The 17,363-nt window shown below is 51.9% G+C and overlaps 1 protein-coding gene across 1 annotated transcript; it reads right to left on the bottom strand.

The window, feature by feature from the left end:
- Positions 1-3,630: 3,630 nt before the first annotated feature.
- Positions 3,631-15,410, bottom strand: HMOX1 (heme oxygenase 1). The gene is made up of 5 exons (XM_081311227.1): positions 15,328-15,410; positions 9,511-9,579; positions 7,847-7,967; positions 5,739-6,330; positions 3,631-4,221 (listed from the first exon to the last, which is right to left on the bottom strand). The coding sequence occupies exons 1-5, from the start codon at positions 15,393-15,395 to the stop codon at positions 4,091-4,093; spliced, it is 981 nt and encodes a 326-aa protein (XP_081167353.1). The 5' UTR covers positions 15,396-15,410; the 3' UTR covers positions 3,631-4,090.
- Between the last annotated feature and the right edge of the window lie 1,953 nt (positions 15,411-17,363).

Here is a 17,363-nt window from a genome sequence, read left to right as displayed (position 1 = left end):
TCAGGGCCCCGCGGCCAGCGATTGGACCGCTCTGAGCCAGGGAGTCCCGCCTCTCGGGACGGTTGCCGGAGCGGATTGGATATGGCTCGCATGACGTAATGCCCCCGCCTCTTTCCGGGCTCCATTTTGTGTGCGGAATAATTTGGCGCGAAACTTCTGACTTAGGAAGTGGTGCGGGAGGCGCAGAGCGGCCCGAAGATGGCGGGAGGGCGCGCCGCGGGCTGAGGGCTGCTGTGCCCTTCTCTTAAGACTTTTTTAAGGTCTCAAGAGAAAATGACTCCATCCAAAGCCATGGGGAGAAAAAAACAGAATGGCGGAAATGATAGGGTACCGTTGCCCCGTTTTGTAACGGGAGACGGGTCGGAGAAGGACGGCAGGGTGCCACGCCGCTCGCTGCACCCCAACAGCCAGAGGCGACAGTGAGTCATAGATGGTGACCCGGTCCCTTCGCCAGCCGCGGAGGACCACCGATCTCGCAGGCCCGGTCCTAAGGAGCTGTTCTGCCCTCTATTGGTGGATTTTACAGCCTTTGGCGATGCCTAAAGCTTTGGGGAAAGGGCCGGCCTGGGCCGCGTCCTCCCGCACCGCCCTGGCCACCCGCCGGGACCCGCTTCTCTACGCCGGGACACGTGTTTACTGAGAGCCTCAAGTCGGGTGGCCTGGTAGTGTGTACAAAGAGCCGGGCGGCTCCGGAGGCCCAGGCAGGAGGGTCGCAAGTTCGAGGCCAGCCTCACCCAGCCACTGAGCGAGTCCCTGAGCAACTCAGAAAGACCCAGTTTTTAAATTTAAAAAAAAGGGGGGGTGTGGCTGAGCATGTGGCTCAGAGGTTAAGCGGTCCTGGGTTCAACCCCTGGTGCCGCAATAACTAAAGAAAATAGCTAAGGACGTGCCCAGCGTTGGAGCTGCGGGAGGTCCTGGGTTCCATCCCGAGTGCCGCAAAAATAAAACGACAATAAAAATGAGCTCAGCGGCTTCCCGTATTTGAGAAGGGGCATAATATCTGCTATGGTTGGAATGTGTCCCCAGGTTTCCTCGTTGGAGAAGATGCCCAGTGCAGTGGTGTTGGGACGTGGGGCCTAACGGAGGTGTTTGGGTATTGGGGTCACCGACCTCCTGAATGGATTAAAGTGTTATTTTGGAGTGGGTTTCCAACAAAAGGGAAGTTGGGTCCTCCCTTGCTGTCTCTTTCATTCTCTCGCCCTTCTTCCTTCTACCATGGGATGTCATAGCAAGAAGGACCTTGCCAGATCCCGTGGCCCCTCCACTGGAACTTCCCAGTCTCCAGGACATTGAGCTAAAGAGATTTCTAACCATTGTAGACTACTCAGGGTCAAGTATTCTGTTACAGCAGCACAAAGTGGACCTAGACAATACCAAAAAAATATATTTTTTGACTTTGAAAAGCCTGCGTGCATAGTCCCCACCTGCTAAGACCTGGTAGGAGAGGGTGAAGCAGGATGGTAGGAAGCAGGCGCTTCCGCTGTGCGCTGAGAAACTGGGCAAGCACAGTCCTCAGGATGCTTAGGGACTCGCAGAAATATTTTCATCTCAATTTCTTTTAAAATCAGAAGATTTGGGCTGGGGTTGTGACTCAGCTGTAGAGCGCTCACCTAGCACATGCAAGGAGCTGCGTTTAATCCTTAGCACCACATAAAAAAATAAAGGTCTTGTGTACAATTATAACCAAATTAATTTTTTTAAAAAATCAGAAGACCTGGGTGCTGTGGTGCATTCTTGTAATCATAGCTACTGGGAGGTTGAGGCCAGCCTGGGCAATTTTACAAGACCAAGGTAGGATAGATAGAAAGAAGACAAACAGGGAAAGGAAGAGGGTCTGCAGGGGTTGGGGCTGTAGCTCTGCAATAGAGCGCTTGCCTGGCATGTGTGAGGCACTGGGTTCAATTCTCAGTACTACATATAAAATAAAGGTCCATCAACAACTGAAAAAAAAAGTTATAAAAGAGGGGCTGTGGGCTGGGGATGTGCCTCAAGCGGTAGCGTGCCCACCTGGCATGTGTGCGGCCCAGGTTCTATCTTTAGCACCACATACAAACAAAGATGTGTCCCCCGAAAACTAAAAAAAAATAAATATTAAAAAAATCTCTTTCTTTAAAAAAAAAAAAGAGGGGCTGTAGCTTTAAGTCCAAAACCTCCATGGATGCCCTCACCTCTACCTGCCAGGCCTATTTTCCTGTTGGCCTGAATTCTTAAGATGTCCAATAAATCTTGAGTGCTGTAATCCTGGTTAAATAGTGCCTATACGTTTGGTTAATGGACAGAACATATTTTTAGACTAATTAATAGAAACCTGGAGAAGCAATATACAAAAACCTTGATATGTGTATAGTGCAAATGCTATCTATTAACTGAATGATGTCAGCTTGTTCTAAGAATCAGAAACCTGTGAGCTGCTCTGTGCTCCAAGATCAAAGGAATCAGCTCCTTAGGCAGATGCCGCCCCCATGTTTCTCAGGTTAAGATTAACAAGATTCCTCAAAGAGCCCAGGATCCCAAAGCACAGCTCCCTCCCTCAGAGGCTGCTCTGCCCCATTGCTTGCCTTGCTGATAGCTTGGCTTGTGCCTCTATTGACACATCCTGAAATTCCTTCCCATAGCATAAATCAAGAACCCACCAGGGATGTGTTAAGGTCCCCTTCACCCCTTTTTTGGAGGCAAGGTCTCACTAAATTGCTTAAGGCCTCACCCAGTTGCTGAGGTTAATCTTGAGCCTGCAATCCTCCTACCTCGTCTCTGGGGATTCAGGTGTATGCCATCCCACATGGCTCCAGGTGCTTCTAATGCTGCCCTGACTGGTGTTTGAATACCACTGAACACTCCCTCCAGCCACAGGAGGGAGTCGTACTTAAGAGATTTGAAGTGATTTGTGCCAAGATTCAACTGAGTGGCAGGGCCGGAACCAAGCGCAGGAGCAGGAGGTACTCAGATTCCCAGAGCCTCGCCCTCTGCACTGCCCTGCACACCATCAGTGGAGGGTCTGCACTTTCTCAGTGTTTAGTATGTCGCAGCTTTTAGTGGAAGGGCTTAGTTGAAATCCTTCTGGTTAACTGAGGGCTGGGTTTATAGCTGGGGAGGGGGGCACACTTGCCTAGCATGTGAGAGGCACTGGGTTGGATTCTCAGCACCCTATGAATAAAGTTCTATCAACAATTAAAAAGTGATTTAAAAAAAGGGTGGCAGGTGAGGTCACCTACAGTGACCTCGGATACAAGAATCAGAACACTGGCCTCTCTCCTTGTACAACAGCTCAGAGTGCTGGCATTTAGTGTGCAGCCCAGTTGCTTCATGACAGGTGAGGTAGGTAGGCCCATATGCATGAGACAGAGAGGCCAAGTAACTAACCCCAAAGAGCAGTCGCATTTGAGCCCAGGGAGCTCCCTCCATTCCCTGTCACTGTCCACAATACACCTCACCCTAGGATCTGCTCACTCCCACCCCATCCTCAGCAAACCCTCACAACAAAGGGCTCATCTCAGTGGTTCAAAGTGCTTGAAGCTCACCTGGGGTGCCAAAGCCCAACATCCCAAACCAGGGCTGCAAACCCCACCCCTGCCCCTCCGCCAGGCATTCAGGAAGTGGGAAAAGGGCAGCAGCCCAGGAAAACACCTGGTGGAAACATCAGACGGCGTCATTTATTATTACAGAGACCAAGGTCACAGGGCTGTCAAACACCCCCAACCCTGTTATAAAAACAACAGAACAAAATACCACAGCTCAGGCTGAACGTGAGCAGCCTGGCTCCAACACAGACAGACACGACACAACATCTTTGCACATTGATATAAAAATCGCCTCGGCCCACGGAAAAGTGATTGCGGCCACTGTCCACAGACACTGAAGCAAGGGCACTGGAGGGTCGACAGTGGCCACTTCTCCTGCAGGAACCGGTGGCCAGGTCTGGAAGGTGAGGCTGCTGGGTGTGCTTTCGGTTGGGGAAGAGGCCTCCAGGGGAGGAGGGACAGGGGGACAGGATTGGAGCCCCTGAAGCCTCCGATGCCCAAGATATTCCCCTTCTCCAGAAGGAAGGCCCTCGCTGGACAGTTCATGGCCCTAGGGGCCAGCATGCTTGGGTTCACAAGGCATAAAACCCCATGGCAACCGTGGCCACCACGACACTGAGAGTGAGGACCCATCTGATGAGTGGCATCTGGGAGAGGTTGCTGAGCAGGGGTGTCCCTCGGGGCTGCTCCGCAGGGATGGAGTCTGAAAGAGAAGGAAGGCCAGGTCAGCAGCAGGTGGCAGATGTGGGCACCTGACATCACTGAGGGATGGCAGAGGCCCTGGACTCCAGTGCAGTTCCTGCCCATGCCAGAGCTCCCCAAGAACACACAGGTGTCCTGCTGGCCACCCCTGGGATACCCGCAAGGCAGAAAGCTCAGGGCTTCTCCCAGGGGCCTGCTGTGCTCAGCGAAGCCATGGCGAGAAAGCCCAGGGCCCACTGGGCACGGCTTTCAGGCTCCTGCCTGTGGCCAGGAAGGTGCTCCTGAGCCTATATCGCTGACCCGGAGCCCTGGCTGTACACTCACCCCAGACCCATTCTCTGGGAAACATGGTACTGGGGATGTGTATTTTGGGGTGTTCATTTGGCTGCGTTTGCAGGTTTGCAGAGAGGCTGGAAAGTGGAACCTGAGATTGGAACTCAGATTCAGCCCCACACCCCTCATTTACAGGGGACCAGTCCCAGCCAGCTGTGGGGTCTGAGTGGGCAGGACAGGCGGGTCTCTGGAGTCAGACAATGAGTGGGAAGCCTGGCCCCATCCTGATATGGAGCCCTGGAGAGGCCTCTGGAGGCCAGAGTCGCCCTCATGGCAGGCATAGGGCAGCTCATGCTGTGTTCACAGGAAAGGCCCCTGAGGCCTGCGGGAGTAACACTCAGGCCTGGGGCTCAAGACCCCTTTCTACTGGGGGGGGGGGGGCAAGGATCTGGAAGAGCCTGTGTTCCCTGAGAGCCTGTGTTCCCTGTCGGTGTCCTTTGCCGTGTTAAAATTAAAAAGAAATTAAAGCCCAGATATGTTTCAGTGCTGGAGATTGAACCCAGGGCCTTGCACCTGCCTGAGCCACACCCCAGCCCCCCAGCCTTCAGACCAAGAGGTGTGGCATGCACTCCCTGTCCCACTGTTTGACAAGGTCACGATGATGAAAGCTGGCAAAGCATGCTCATGTTCCTAACAGGAGTGTTAAATGCCAAACCAAACTTCAGGTGGCTAGAACAGGTAGTAAATATCTATTTACTGAAGGCTGTTCTATGCTCCTCTATCTCAGTACTTTGAGGACAAAACTGATTATGGACGATCATTCTCCGTAAGGTCACCACATTGATTATATCAACTTAAGATATATCATTATCATTATGCTTCTTGCACAAAGCCCACCATATGATTAAGGAAAGTTATGTACATAGGAAAGTTAAGACATGTCACCTTGACTAAGAAGCCAAGAAACAACTGAGAAAGCAGTTTTGAGAAAAAGTGTAGGAATTAAGTAGCTTTAAGAGATTTTTAGAATGTTAGAAACATAAGGTTAGTGATAGGTTAGGAGACAGAGTCTGGTTATGTAGTTTGGCATTAGTTAATTAACTAAAGGTCACATCCTGGAAAAATATAAACTGAAGACTCCTGTCTCATCCTTTTCGCCGAAGCCAACTCCAGGACCCCCTGGACCCCGCTAGGGCAGGACCCCAGCAGTTCGTCCCTTTCAAAGGGAGCCCAGGAAGCCCTCACCTTGCAGCCGGCCGCTGGCACGGTGGCGAAGGCCTGCTGCCTGTGAGGGGTGCTGGTCCTCGGGGTCCTGGTTCAGCAGCTCCTGCAACTCCTCAAACAGCTGAATGTTGAGCAGGAACGCGGTCTTGGCCTCTTCGGTGACCCTCTGCCTGACCTCGGGGGTCATCTCCAGAGTGTTCATGCGGGAGCGGTAGAGCTGCTTGAACTTGGTGGCGCTGTCGATGTTGGGGAAGGTGAAGAAGGCCAGGCCCTCTCCAGAGCTGGGCAGGTCCAGGGCCTTCTGCGCGATCTTCTTGAGGACCTGGCCCCCGGACAGGTCGCCCAGGTAGCGGGTGTAGGCGTGGGCCACCAGCAGCTCGGGCTCCCTGCGCCCCACCTGCTGGAGCCGATCCACGTAGCGGCGTGTGGCTGCCGTGTAGGGGACGGCCTCCTGCCAGCTCGGCCCGTACCAGAAGGCCATGTCCTGCTCCAGCGCGGCCCTGCGATTTAGCTCCTCGGGGAAGTAGAGCGGGGCGAAGACGGGGTTGTCCTTGTTGCGCTCGATCTCCTCCTCCAGGGCCACGTAGACGTGGTACAGGGACGCCATCACCAGCTGAAACGGGCGGCAGGTCAGGCTGCGAAGAGCCTGCCGTCCAGGCCCTGCTCCACCTCCCGCAGTGCCCAGTCCCCCCACAGCAGCCAGAGGGGTTTCAGGAGAGCAAAACTTGATCCTGCACTTTCTCTACCTAAAACAGAATCCCGCTAAGGCTGACCTCAATCTTGTGAGTCTCTGTCGGAGTAACTGGGATGACAGGCATGTGCCACCGGCCCAGCTAGTTTCTTATAAAAACCCAAAAGCCAGTTCCTATTCCCATTTTAAGGCTTGAGATTGCACTGCAAGTAAGAAATGAAATCGACTCCAGTGCAGCCCTATGTGACGCCAGGACCCTCAAAACCAAATGACAGTGCTCACGGGAGACTGGCAAGTGCCCTGGCATTAGCCCCTGGCATTAATCTGCAGAGGGAATCCCCTTCCTGGGGGCCCACTCTGAACCCACCTTTGTGGGACAATAGGCCGGGCACCTTGGTTCGGTGAACTCCTGTTACACATTAATACTCCAGGTTGAGTCCCATGAGGACAAAGTTACAATGTCCAAGTTACTTCTCAGCCATAGACATTGACAGAATTCGGCTTCCTTGTGAAGGAAGAAAAAGCCAGGAAGCCTGGTACAGAGCATTTGGGGCTTTCAATTATGACACCTGGCTCTTCCTTCAGCTCAGCCAGTCTTCAGCTGTGTGACCACGGGGGAGTCACTAGCCCTCTCTGGCCTCAGCTTCCTAACTCTAGAGCAGGAGATGATCCAGGGTCTATGGGACTCTACAGGTCAAACCTGTTCCCTCCCATGCCAAAGGGGAGAATCCACTACACACTGCAGGAGGGGTTAGGGTTAAGGGAGATGGTTCAGGCAGGGTACTTAGCAGCCTGGTACTTAGCACTCCTATCAGTCTAGGGCTAAGCACCACCCCCACAGCATAATAGACACAAGCACTGGGTCCCCTCACAGTTCCAGTATCCACTTTGAACTGACTTATAGGCACAATCCAAAGTCCACAGTGGCTGGGGATGGCCTATTCCAGCAGTCACCTCCATCCCCCACAGCCATCAGCCACTGGGTGTGCGTCACTCCTGCTGTTGAAATGCCATTTAACAGATGAGGAAAAGTGGCTTGGGATGTTAGGAGATGCCACAGTTCCGCTGTGAAATGGTCCTGCCAAGGCTTGAATCCACACTACCCCTTGTCTTCAATTAGAATTAGGGCAGGAGCACAAGATCTGAAATGAGATCACTTTTGCTTTGATTTTGTCCTTTTCCACAGCTGTGTGACCATCTGTTAGTTACTTAACCTCCCTGAGACTTTCCTTATCTTCATCAGGACTGAGGTACATATGTATAAAAACTTGCTGTGACCTCAAGGACCGTCACTTCTCTTATCTGAGCCTCAGTGTTATTAGGAAAATGACTTCCTTGGACAAGCATCTCTGGCCCTAATCCCCACTTAGTAACTGGCTGGAGCTGGGAAACACCTGCCCCACCCTCCACATGCCTGTTCCCACCAGGCCACACATACCTTGAAGCCCTTCCGGGTCACCTGGCCCCTCTGGAAGTTCCTCATGAACTCTGCATTCTCTGCCTGGGCGTGCACCTCCTTGGTGGCCTCCTTCAAGGCCTCGGACAGATCCTGGGGCAAGCTGTGGAGGCGAGGGAGGGAGGGTAAATCAAGGGTGGCTGGGGTGGGGTTCTCCCCTAGCTGGCCCCTGAGCTGCAGAGTGCCACCTGCTGTCCTCAGGGCTTCAGGAGGCCGCTTCTCCCACAGATCTGTAGAGTTTATGACAGGCCACCATCCCAGCCCTGCGAACACTCCATCATCATGAAAGCACTATGTAATAGTCCCCCAAACAAGGGGGCAATTCCTGTCCCCAGTTGCTCCCAATGAAGGAGAGGGGTGAGTGGGAGCTGGCCAGTGGGAGCACTTGAACTTGACGTTAGGTCCTAGGGATGGGACCCAGGAGCACTTCACCACTGAGCCACATCCCCAGCCCTTTTTGTTTTATTTAGAGACAGGGTCTAGCTGAATTGCCTAGTGCCTGCTAAATTGCTGAGGCTGGATTTGGACTTGGTATCCTCCTGCCTCAGCTTCCAGAGCAGCTGGGATTACGGCATGTGCCACTGTGCCTGGTTGCATTGAACGTTCATTTTTTAGGCCTAATATTTAATTCATTTCTTCAGCCAAAGTTTCAAATACAAATCTCAGATGAAGGGCTGGGGATGTGGCTCAAGCGGTAGCGCGCTTGCCTGGCATGCGTGCGGCCCGGGTTCGATCCTCAGCACCACATACCAACAAAGATGTTGTGTCTGCCCCTAACTAAAAAAAAAATAAATAAATATTTTAAAAAATTCCTCTCTCTCTCTCTCTCCTCTCTCACTCTCTTTAAAAAAAAAAAAAAAAGCACCACATACAAAGAAGTTGTGTCTGCCGAAAACTAAAAAATAAACACTAAAAAATTCAAAAAAAGCCCACAAATCTCAGATGACACCCCATAACGTTAGGTTCAACATCTCTATATTAAAAAGCCAGAGAAATTCTGCTTTACTCAAAAGTCCCTTACTATTGGGCGCCGGCCTGTAATCCCAATGGCTCTGGAGGCTGAGGCAGGAGGATTGAAATTGGAAGCCAGCCTCAGCAAACTAAGGAAACTGTCTCTAAATATAAAAAGGGCTGGGGATGTGGCTCAGTGCCTGTACCAAACAACAACAGAAACTCTGGGAGCATTTCTGCCATGTGACCTCCCCATTGTGAAGAAGTGGCTTCTCTTCCGCAGCCCCCTACGCAAGCCGAGAAGGGAACGTGGCAGCCTCGGGAGCTGGAACATCGGGGTTCCACCTGCGAGCTGCCCAGCCACAGGCCAGGTGATGTAGCGCTCTAGTCCTTGCGGCTGCGCCCCCCGGAGGCGACACTGTCCGCCGGCCCGGGAGCCGCGGGGATGAGCGCAGGCAGAGCCTCCCGCGGCACCTGGGAAGCTGCTTGCCGACGGCGGGCGCGCCCGGGGACACCCCGCTCGGCTCGTCGCGGGGACAGGCCGCCTGTCAATCGCCTCGTGTGCCTCCAGCTGCCCCGGCTCCGCTCCCCTGGCGGCGCACCCGGGCCCTCGCTGTCCCCGAGGTTGCGCCGTTGCTCCCGGTCCTGCGCACTCGCCCCGTCCCCCGGGTCCCCGCGTCCCGGGCTGCACTTGCCTGTCGCTCTGCGGGCGGTCCATGGCTCGGGCTGGCTGGCTGGCGCGGTGGCTCTGGCTGGCGGTGGCTCTGGCTGGCGGTGGCTCTGCGGAGGCGGAGGAGCAGGCAGCGGCTGTGACTGCGAGGCGCGGGCCGCGGCCTTTTATGCTCAGGAGTCACGTGGGCGGCGCCCAGCAGAGGCCCAGGGCGTTGCGACACCCGCCGCCCGCCCCTGGCCCCTGGCCCGCAGGGAGTTGGGGGCGGCGGTCATGTGACCCGGGAAACAAAGCGCGGCCCCAGCGCCCCTCCCTAATCTCTGCCCTCCCCAATCTGGGAGACACCGGATTACCCACCCTTCTTCCCAGTTCAGGCAGATTGATCTGTCCTTGAGCTCACACCCACCTGCAAAGAAGTAATCCAGACTCGGGGGATGGGACCCGAAGATCTCAGAAATGCCCACCTCCCAGATTAAAAGTGAATGACCACTCCAACAGAGACCGCGTGGAATGTCGCCTTTGAATCTGGCTTTAATAGCCCCCTGTTCCTACTGATGGGCAGAATCACAGCCTCTGGGACAGGAGTCCCCTGTAGCAGAGCAATATACCTTTTTCTTTTTCTCAAAACCTCTATATTGGATTGGCATCAGGGACAAGGACCAAGCTTTCCATAACAAGATGGCAAATAAATGGCTGTAACATTTCTGGGCTGTCAGGAAGGACCATCCCAAGCTACAGTTACCCACTGTGACCCAGCCAGGAGCTATGGAATGCTTCCCGCTGCAGAACCCAGACTACACACCCCCACATCTAATCCTGAGAGCAGCCACACCCCAGATATGTGCAATCACCATTTCATCTCCTTTTGTCCATGTAAGCTCCATGGCACAGACAGGTTAATAATGTTCCTATGTCACACAGCCAGGGGTGGCAGGGCTAGGATTATAGCAGTTAGAAGCCAGACTGTACCCTCCTGTCCCAGAGTCCAGACCCTCTCACAGAGGGTCCAGGATTTAGGCGGAAGAGGGAAGAGGTTTGAAAGCTGGCCACTTGCAGGTCGAGGCCTATCAACTCAGGGACCCCAGAAGGTCAAGTTCATCTTATTAAGTACCTGGGGAGCAGGGGCCCCATGCAGGAAGGCCACAGGCTATGCCCTCATTTGGGGATGGAGTCTTCAGTGACCCAGGGTGCCTGGCTCCTGGCCCCAGTTTATTCCCTGGGAGCCCCCAGACTTTGCTAGAACAGAGACCACACAGAGAACGCTGGGGCTGAGGCGGCCCAGGGCAGTGCTGGCGCAGACCTATGTCATAGTTCTGAGCTCCTGAACCTTGCCCAGCGCTGACTCAGCTTCCTGACTTCCCCTTCCCTTTCCTCGGGCAACCCAATGAACCAAGTGCCCTTCTCCCAGCAGCTGGAGGCCAACAAGACCCCCAGAGACGCCCACATCCCCAGGACCTGCGAATAGGTTGTCTATGTGACAAAGGACTTTGAGGATGGGGTTAAGTCAAGGATCTTGAGATGGGAGATTATCCTGGACTGTCCTCCTGGGCCTGATGTCACAAGAGCAAGTCTAGATGGCTCCAGCGGCAGGAGGTGATTCGACAAAGGAGGTAGAGGGACACTAAGGGATTGGAGGTGCTGGGCACCCAGCTCTGCGGACCAGATGGAGGCTGGGGGCTTCTGAAAGCCTGGAGCTCCAGCAGAGGCCCAGCCCTGCCCCACCACCCAAGGACTTTTGACCTCAAGCACCCCAGACAATAAGTTTGTGCTGTTTTGAGCTACAACACTGTGGCATGACAGACCCCACTCAACACCTGCCTTGCCAAAACCAGGGCAGATGCTCAGCTTCGGGAAGCTGGGAAAGCATGGGTAGAGGCCCTGGGGGCCCTGGGGCCCTCCTGCACCCCCATATATCTCCTAGCATGAGGTCTGTTGTTCCCACCCTGGAGCTTTGCTGTTAGGAAACCCGCAGCCTCCTCTCAGCCCTCTCTTGTCATAGTCTTCTGTGGCCAAAAACCACAGAGCCCACGTGTGCTCAGGATCCTAATGGAGGAAATATGGGAAATGACCCAGGGAGGGGCATGGGTACCGAAGAGGGCTGCATGTGTGCAGAAATTGGAAAGACTTTGCATTCGAGGGCTGCCCTCAGCCAGGCACTCCCCCAAGCATATCTCTGTGGATCCTTCTGTAACAGTGTCCACTCTGTGCTTTGAGTACAGCCCTTGCTGCTCGGTCACTATGACTTATATTGGGCTGGGGATACAGCTCAATTGGTAGAGGGCTGCCTTGCATGCATAAGGCCCCGGGTTCAATCCCCAGCACCACACACACACACAAAAAAAAAAAAAAAAAAAGAAAAGAAAAAAGAAAGAAAAGAAATGTTTCTTTCCCTCCCTCTCTCCCTGCTCCTCCCTAATCTCTCCACTCCCTAATCTCAGGGAAAATTGGGTCACCTTTCTTCCCCATTTTAGGCAGATTGATCTGTCCTTGAGCTCACACCCACCCAAACAAGTAATGCAGAGTTTGTAGATGGGACCAGAGGTTCTCAGAAATGACTATCTCCCATGTTAACAAGTGAATGACAACTTCTACAGAGAACACGTGGAATGTCACCTTTGAGTCTCTCTTTAAAAGTCCCCTGTTCCTACTGATGGGCAGAATCACAGCCTCTGGGACAGGAGTCCCCCGTGCTTCACCTTTGCTAGCAAAGCCATAAAACTTGTTTTTCTTTTTTCTCAAAAGTATGTCCTGGTTATTGGATTGGCACCGGGGACAAGGACCAAGCTTTCCATAGCAGTGTGTGTGTGTGTGTGTGTGTGTGCGCGCTTGCACACGTGCATGTGCACTGGAGATGTAACCCAGGTCCCCTGCAAGTACAGCACATGCTCTACCACTGAGCTGCACGCCCAGCCCCTCATCTCATCCTTACCAGCCCCAGGGGATGGGCTATCCATGGTGGAAGGAGCCCAAGCCTGGTACCTGGAGCCTGTGTCTGTTGGCACATATTCATACACATGAAAGAGACCAGAGGTGTCAAGGAGGACTCCAACATTTTTGCCCCAAGCCACCGGGAAGAGGGAGTTCCAGGTTATTGCCATCAGACGTGCTGGGAAGCCTAGTAGTGCCCCCACCTCGGCTTGGAGAGACGTGCGCCCGGCTGTGCAGACGTGTACAGATCCAGAGATAAACAAGAGTTTTCTGCTCGCTTCTGGAAGTTTCGCTTCCTCGTGCTGACAGCTAAGGTTGCCCTTTCACCAACCATCCAGAGAGAGGCCGGAAAGCAGCCGTGACTCAGCAAAATCTGCCTCCCTTTGTCTCCGTCCCCCTCCCAACCGTGACACAGCAGAATCGCAGCTGCCGGCTCCGCGGAAACCTCGACTCAGCACCGCGCGGCGCCGCCAGGAAACAGAAGTGGTTTGGGCTGAGGGAGGGCGGGCGCAGCTCCCGGAAAACAGAGACGTGGCGCAGCTGCGGCCGGGACGTGGCGGGGGACCCGGGAGCGGCCCTTCTCCCCAGCTAGGTGACCATAAGGAGAATGGGACCCTTGCCTGGAGAGTCTCTCAATCTCTTCTTTTTTTTTTTGTACCAGGGTTTAAACCCCAGGGTGCTTAACCACTGAGCCCCATCCCCAGCCCTGTTTTGTTTTGTTTTGTTTTTTTAATATTTTTTTGGTTGTTGATAGACGTTATTTATTTATTTATATGTGGTGCTGAGAATCGAACTCGCTGCCTCACACATGCCAGGCAAGTGCGCTACCAATGAGCCACAACCCCAGCCCCGCCCCAGTCCTCTTTGCGTTTTATTTTAAGACAGGGTCTAGTTAAGTAGCCGAGGCTGGCTTTGGACTCACGATCCTCCTACCTCAGCCTCCCTGGGATTACAGGCATGGACCACCACACCAGCTATATTGCAGGGTAGTCTCAAGCAGGGGACCTCACAGAGGGTGTCCTGACCCATGCAGATCCCCGCCAGTCAGGGACCCCAGTGATGGTCTGCAGCCTAAAGGGAAGGAGAGGTAGCTCAGCCAGGCAGACACGCCCAAATCCTAGAGAAAATGCCCCTGGACTGAAGGGCAAGGCACACTCCTGATGGCAAGAGACCCAACCCCAGGCAGATAATGCGCTAGCCACACACATCATGGACAAGAGATGGACATTCCTAGTAAAAGAGCTCCCCGAAACAGAGTGACAAGAGAGGGCCACAGCTAGCTGGCACCTGGCACAGGGCCCCTCCTGAGAGAGCTGGGGGGAAGAGCAGAAGGGGGCATCTCTGGCAGGATACCTTTCCACTTCTTCTCCCTTTGACTCCTCTTGCCCCCTGGGTTTGCAGATAAGGCGCCAGGTCACTAGGCCACTCCTCTAGTCAACATTCTCCATAGTTCCCCACCACCCCACGAGGCAGAGCAGGCTCTTTATCCTGGCCCACCCAGCCCACTGGCTCCCTCACACTGGCTTGTGCTAGTCTCAGAGGAAGGCTTACTAGCCTCTGGGCCTGTGATGGGGTGGAGGAAGCCTGCTCTTGCTTCTTTACCAAGCTGCTTATCTTCAAGACGCTGCTCAGAAACAGATCCAAGACATAAAAGAATTAACTTTATACTATATACAGGATCAACCATAGGAGAGAACCTTAATGACCTTAAGTTTGGCAAAGATTTCTCTACACACATACACAGACCCAGAAACACACAAGCTGAGCATCAAGGTATATGCCTTTAATCCCAGCTCCTCAGGAGGCTGAGGAATGAGGATGGCAAGTTTGAGGCCAGCCTCAGCAATTTACTTTTTTGTTTTTTGTGGTGCTAGGGATTGAACCCAGAGCCTTGTGTATACGAGGCAAGCACTCTGCCAACTGAGCTATATCCCCAGCCCCAGCCTCAGCAATTTAACCAGACTGTCTCAAAATTACAAAAAAAATTTTTTTTTTCTTTTTTTTTTTAATATTTATTTTTTAGTTCTCGGCGGACACAACATCTTTGTTGGTATGTGGTGCTGAGGATCGAACCTGGGCTGCACGCATGCCAGGCGAGCGCGCTACCGCTTGAGCCACATCCCCAGCCCACAAAAAAATTTAAAAGGACTACAAATGTAGCTCAGTGGTAGAGAAGCCCTGGGTTCAGTCTCCAATACCACAAAAATGAAAGGAAAAAATAAACAGGTTTTATAAAATTAAACTCTTTTACTCTACGAATCATCGAATCATCCTCTTACAAAAAAATAAGAAGCAAACCAGAAACTAGAAGAAAATATTTGTAAAACATTGTCAACAAAGGACTTGTATCTAGAAGAGATTAAAATTCATACAATTCAATGTAAGACAAATAAGAAAATTATCAAATGGGTAAAAAGTTTGAATGGAAAATTCACCAAGGAAGATACATGAGTGGTGACATCGCACAGGTCATTAAGGAAGTAGATTAAAACCGCAATGGCTAGAAGTAAAAAGATGTGCTATTCCCATTATTATTGAGGCTGTAGGCGATCAGGACGGGACACCCCAAGACATGCCTCATTGACATAAGGAGTGTTCCAGCTGAGGATCCCTGGGAAACAGACTCCCAGGAGAGCTCTGTGCAATGCACCCCCAACCCTGCCAGAAACAGATCCAAGACATAAAAGAAAAAGTTAACTTTATACTATATACAGAATCAGCCATGGGAGAGAACCTTAGTGACCTAAAATAGCAGTCCTCCAACCCAGAGAAAGCACCCAGAGGAATCTACCCAGGAAAACTGCTAAGCTAAACCTTACCTTCCTTAGTTCCCCCATATATTTTTTTCCATCAATTCTCCTCTTTCTTGAGATGCTCCCCAAGTCCAAATCTAAACACTCCTTGAGTTACTCACCCGAGTTTCTCCCAGGTGTACGCAGACGGTCTGTGTTCATCACGATTATTATCCTGTTCACCTGTCATCTGTCAGTTTAATTTCCAGGCCCCCAGCCAGAGAACTAGGCAGGTACAGGGAAAAGGTCCCTGGAGTACAGTCAGTGTGTAAAACAGTTTGGCAATCTCTTGTTCTTTTTTTTCTTTTGGAAAAACTACTTGGGTTTGGACACAGGGTGCTCTACCCCTGAGCTATATCTCCAGCTCTTTCTATTTTTTGAGACACCCAGCAAGGTGGTCCACACCAGTCATCCAAGCTGTTTGGGAAGCGGAGGCAGGAGGATCTCAGGGCCCAGGCTGACTTTAAACATGCAATTCTCCTGCCTCTGCCTCCCGAGTTGCTGGTATTATAGCCTGTGCCAGGGGCCTGGCTGGCAATTTCTTGAAAGGTTAATCATTCACCTCCCATCCAATCAGGGATTCTATTCCTAGGCATTGACCTGTGAGAAATGAAAGTGTAGTCCACACAAAGACTTGTTCAGGAATGGTCACCACAGCCTTATTTTGGGTCTAAATATATTATGGATATTCAGGAATAAGGTCATTATAATTCAAGGTCATGAGAAAACTTTTGGGAGAGATGAGTATGTATGAATGACTCTCAAAATGATTACACTGTGGGGCTGGGGATATGGCTCAAGCGGTAGTGCGCTCACCTGGCATTCGTGCGGCCCGGGTTCGATCCTCAGCACCACATACAAAACAAAGATGTTCTGTCTGCCAATAACTAAAAAATAAAAAAAAAAAAATTAAAAAAATGATTACACTGCATAAAACAAAAGGGTGTTATGACATCATTTCATTTATAAAATATTGCATATAACCTGTATATAGGACTATATAGAATTCTAGAAAATGTAAGATAAACCAGTCAGATCAGTGGTAATCTGTAAAGGGCAGGGATTGCCAAGATCATGAGAAAATTTTGGGGAGTGATGAATAAGCTCATGATCTTTTTTGTTTTGTTTTGTTTTGTTTCTTTTTTCTTTTTTTTTTTTTTTTTGATACCAGGGATTGGGCCCAGGGGCTCTTAACCACTGAGCCACATCCCCAGCCCATATTTTTAATATAATTTATTTTCATACAGGGTCTCACTAAGTTGTTTAGGGCCTTGCTAAGTTGTTGAGGCTGGCTTTGATCCTCCTGCCTCAGCCTCCCGAGCTGCTGGGATTACAGTCATACACCACTGCTCCCAGCAAGTTCATGATGTTGATGGGTAAAAAGTTGTGAGGCTTGCTGATTATGTAGTATGTCAAAACTGATCACAATGTGTACTTTATTTATTTTTTAATTTTTTTTTATACCTTTATTTTATTTATTGATTTTTATGTGGTGCTGAGGATCGAACCCAGGGCCTCGCACATGCTAGGCAAGTGCTCTACCGCCGAGCCACAACCCCAGCCCCCCACAATGTGTACTTTAAATATGCACAGTTGATCGTATGTTATTTTTATCTTCCACGAAGCTGCAAAACGGACTTGGCCCGGGCTTTCCTGCAGTTCTTCTGTTCACCTTCCACACAGCCACCTGTGCCCCAAGCTGCCCCCACCCGTTCCTAAATTTGAACTCCTGGAAGGCAGGGAGGACCATGGTGGATCCATTCCTTGGTCCAGAGCTGGCACCAGGCAGACATCCACTACATATCTGATGGATGAGGCTTGGCAAGCAGGGTTAGCCTCCCTGCCTAAGGTCAGACTGCTCACCTGGTATTCAAGGTCAATCTCAAGACACTCATGTTCATGACACCTGTGGCTCAAGAGCCCCTGGGCCTGGGCATCAGGGGTGCAGAAAGAGAATGCCTTTTCCAAAGACTGTCCAACCTCTATCACACAGACTCGGGGCCTGAGACCTACAGCCAGTACAGCCAGGCAAGGCGGTAGCTGGCCAGTCTGGAAAGTGCAGGCCCTCAGGATGCTTCTGCCAGCATGCAGGCTGACCATAGCTCTAAGACCGGTTTCCATCCCATGGCGGGACTCCTCTTCTAGATTGGCTAATGCA

This window comes from Spermophilus citellus, assembly GCF_964194105.1.
Source record: "Spermophilus citellus genome assembly, chromosome: 10".
NCBI classification, from domain to species: Eukaryota; Metazoa; Chordata; class Mammalia; order Rodentia; family Sciuridae; genus Spermophilus; species Spermophilus citellus.
The sequence above is the reverse complement of the archived record's forward strand: the minus strand, read 5'-3'. Positions and strand labels throughout refer to the sequence as shown.

Excerpts from the sequence above, each read along its gene's own strand:
- HMOX1 (XM_081311227.1), bottom strand. The coding sequence starts at position 15,395 with ATGACAGGTGAACAGGATAATAATCGTGATGAACACAGACCGTCTGCG. Across the intron at positions 9,580-15,327 it reads TACACCTGGGAGAAACTCGG|AGCCACCGCCAGCCAGAGCC; the intron begins GTGAGTAACTCA and ends ACCGCCAGCCAG. Across the intron at positions 4,222-5,738 it reads TGCCAGCGGCCGGCTGCAAG|ACTCCATCCCTGCGGAGCAG; the intron begins GTGAGGGCTTCC and ends CTTCTCTTTCAG.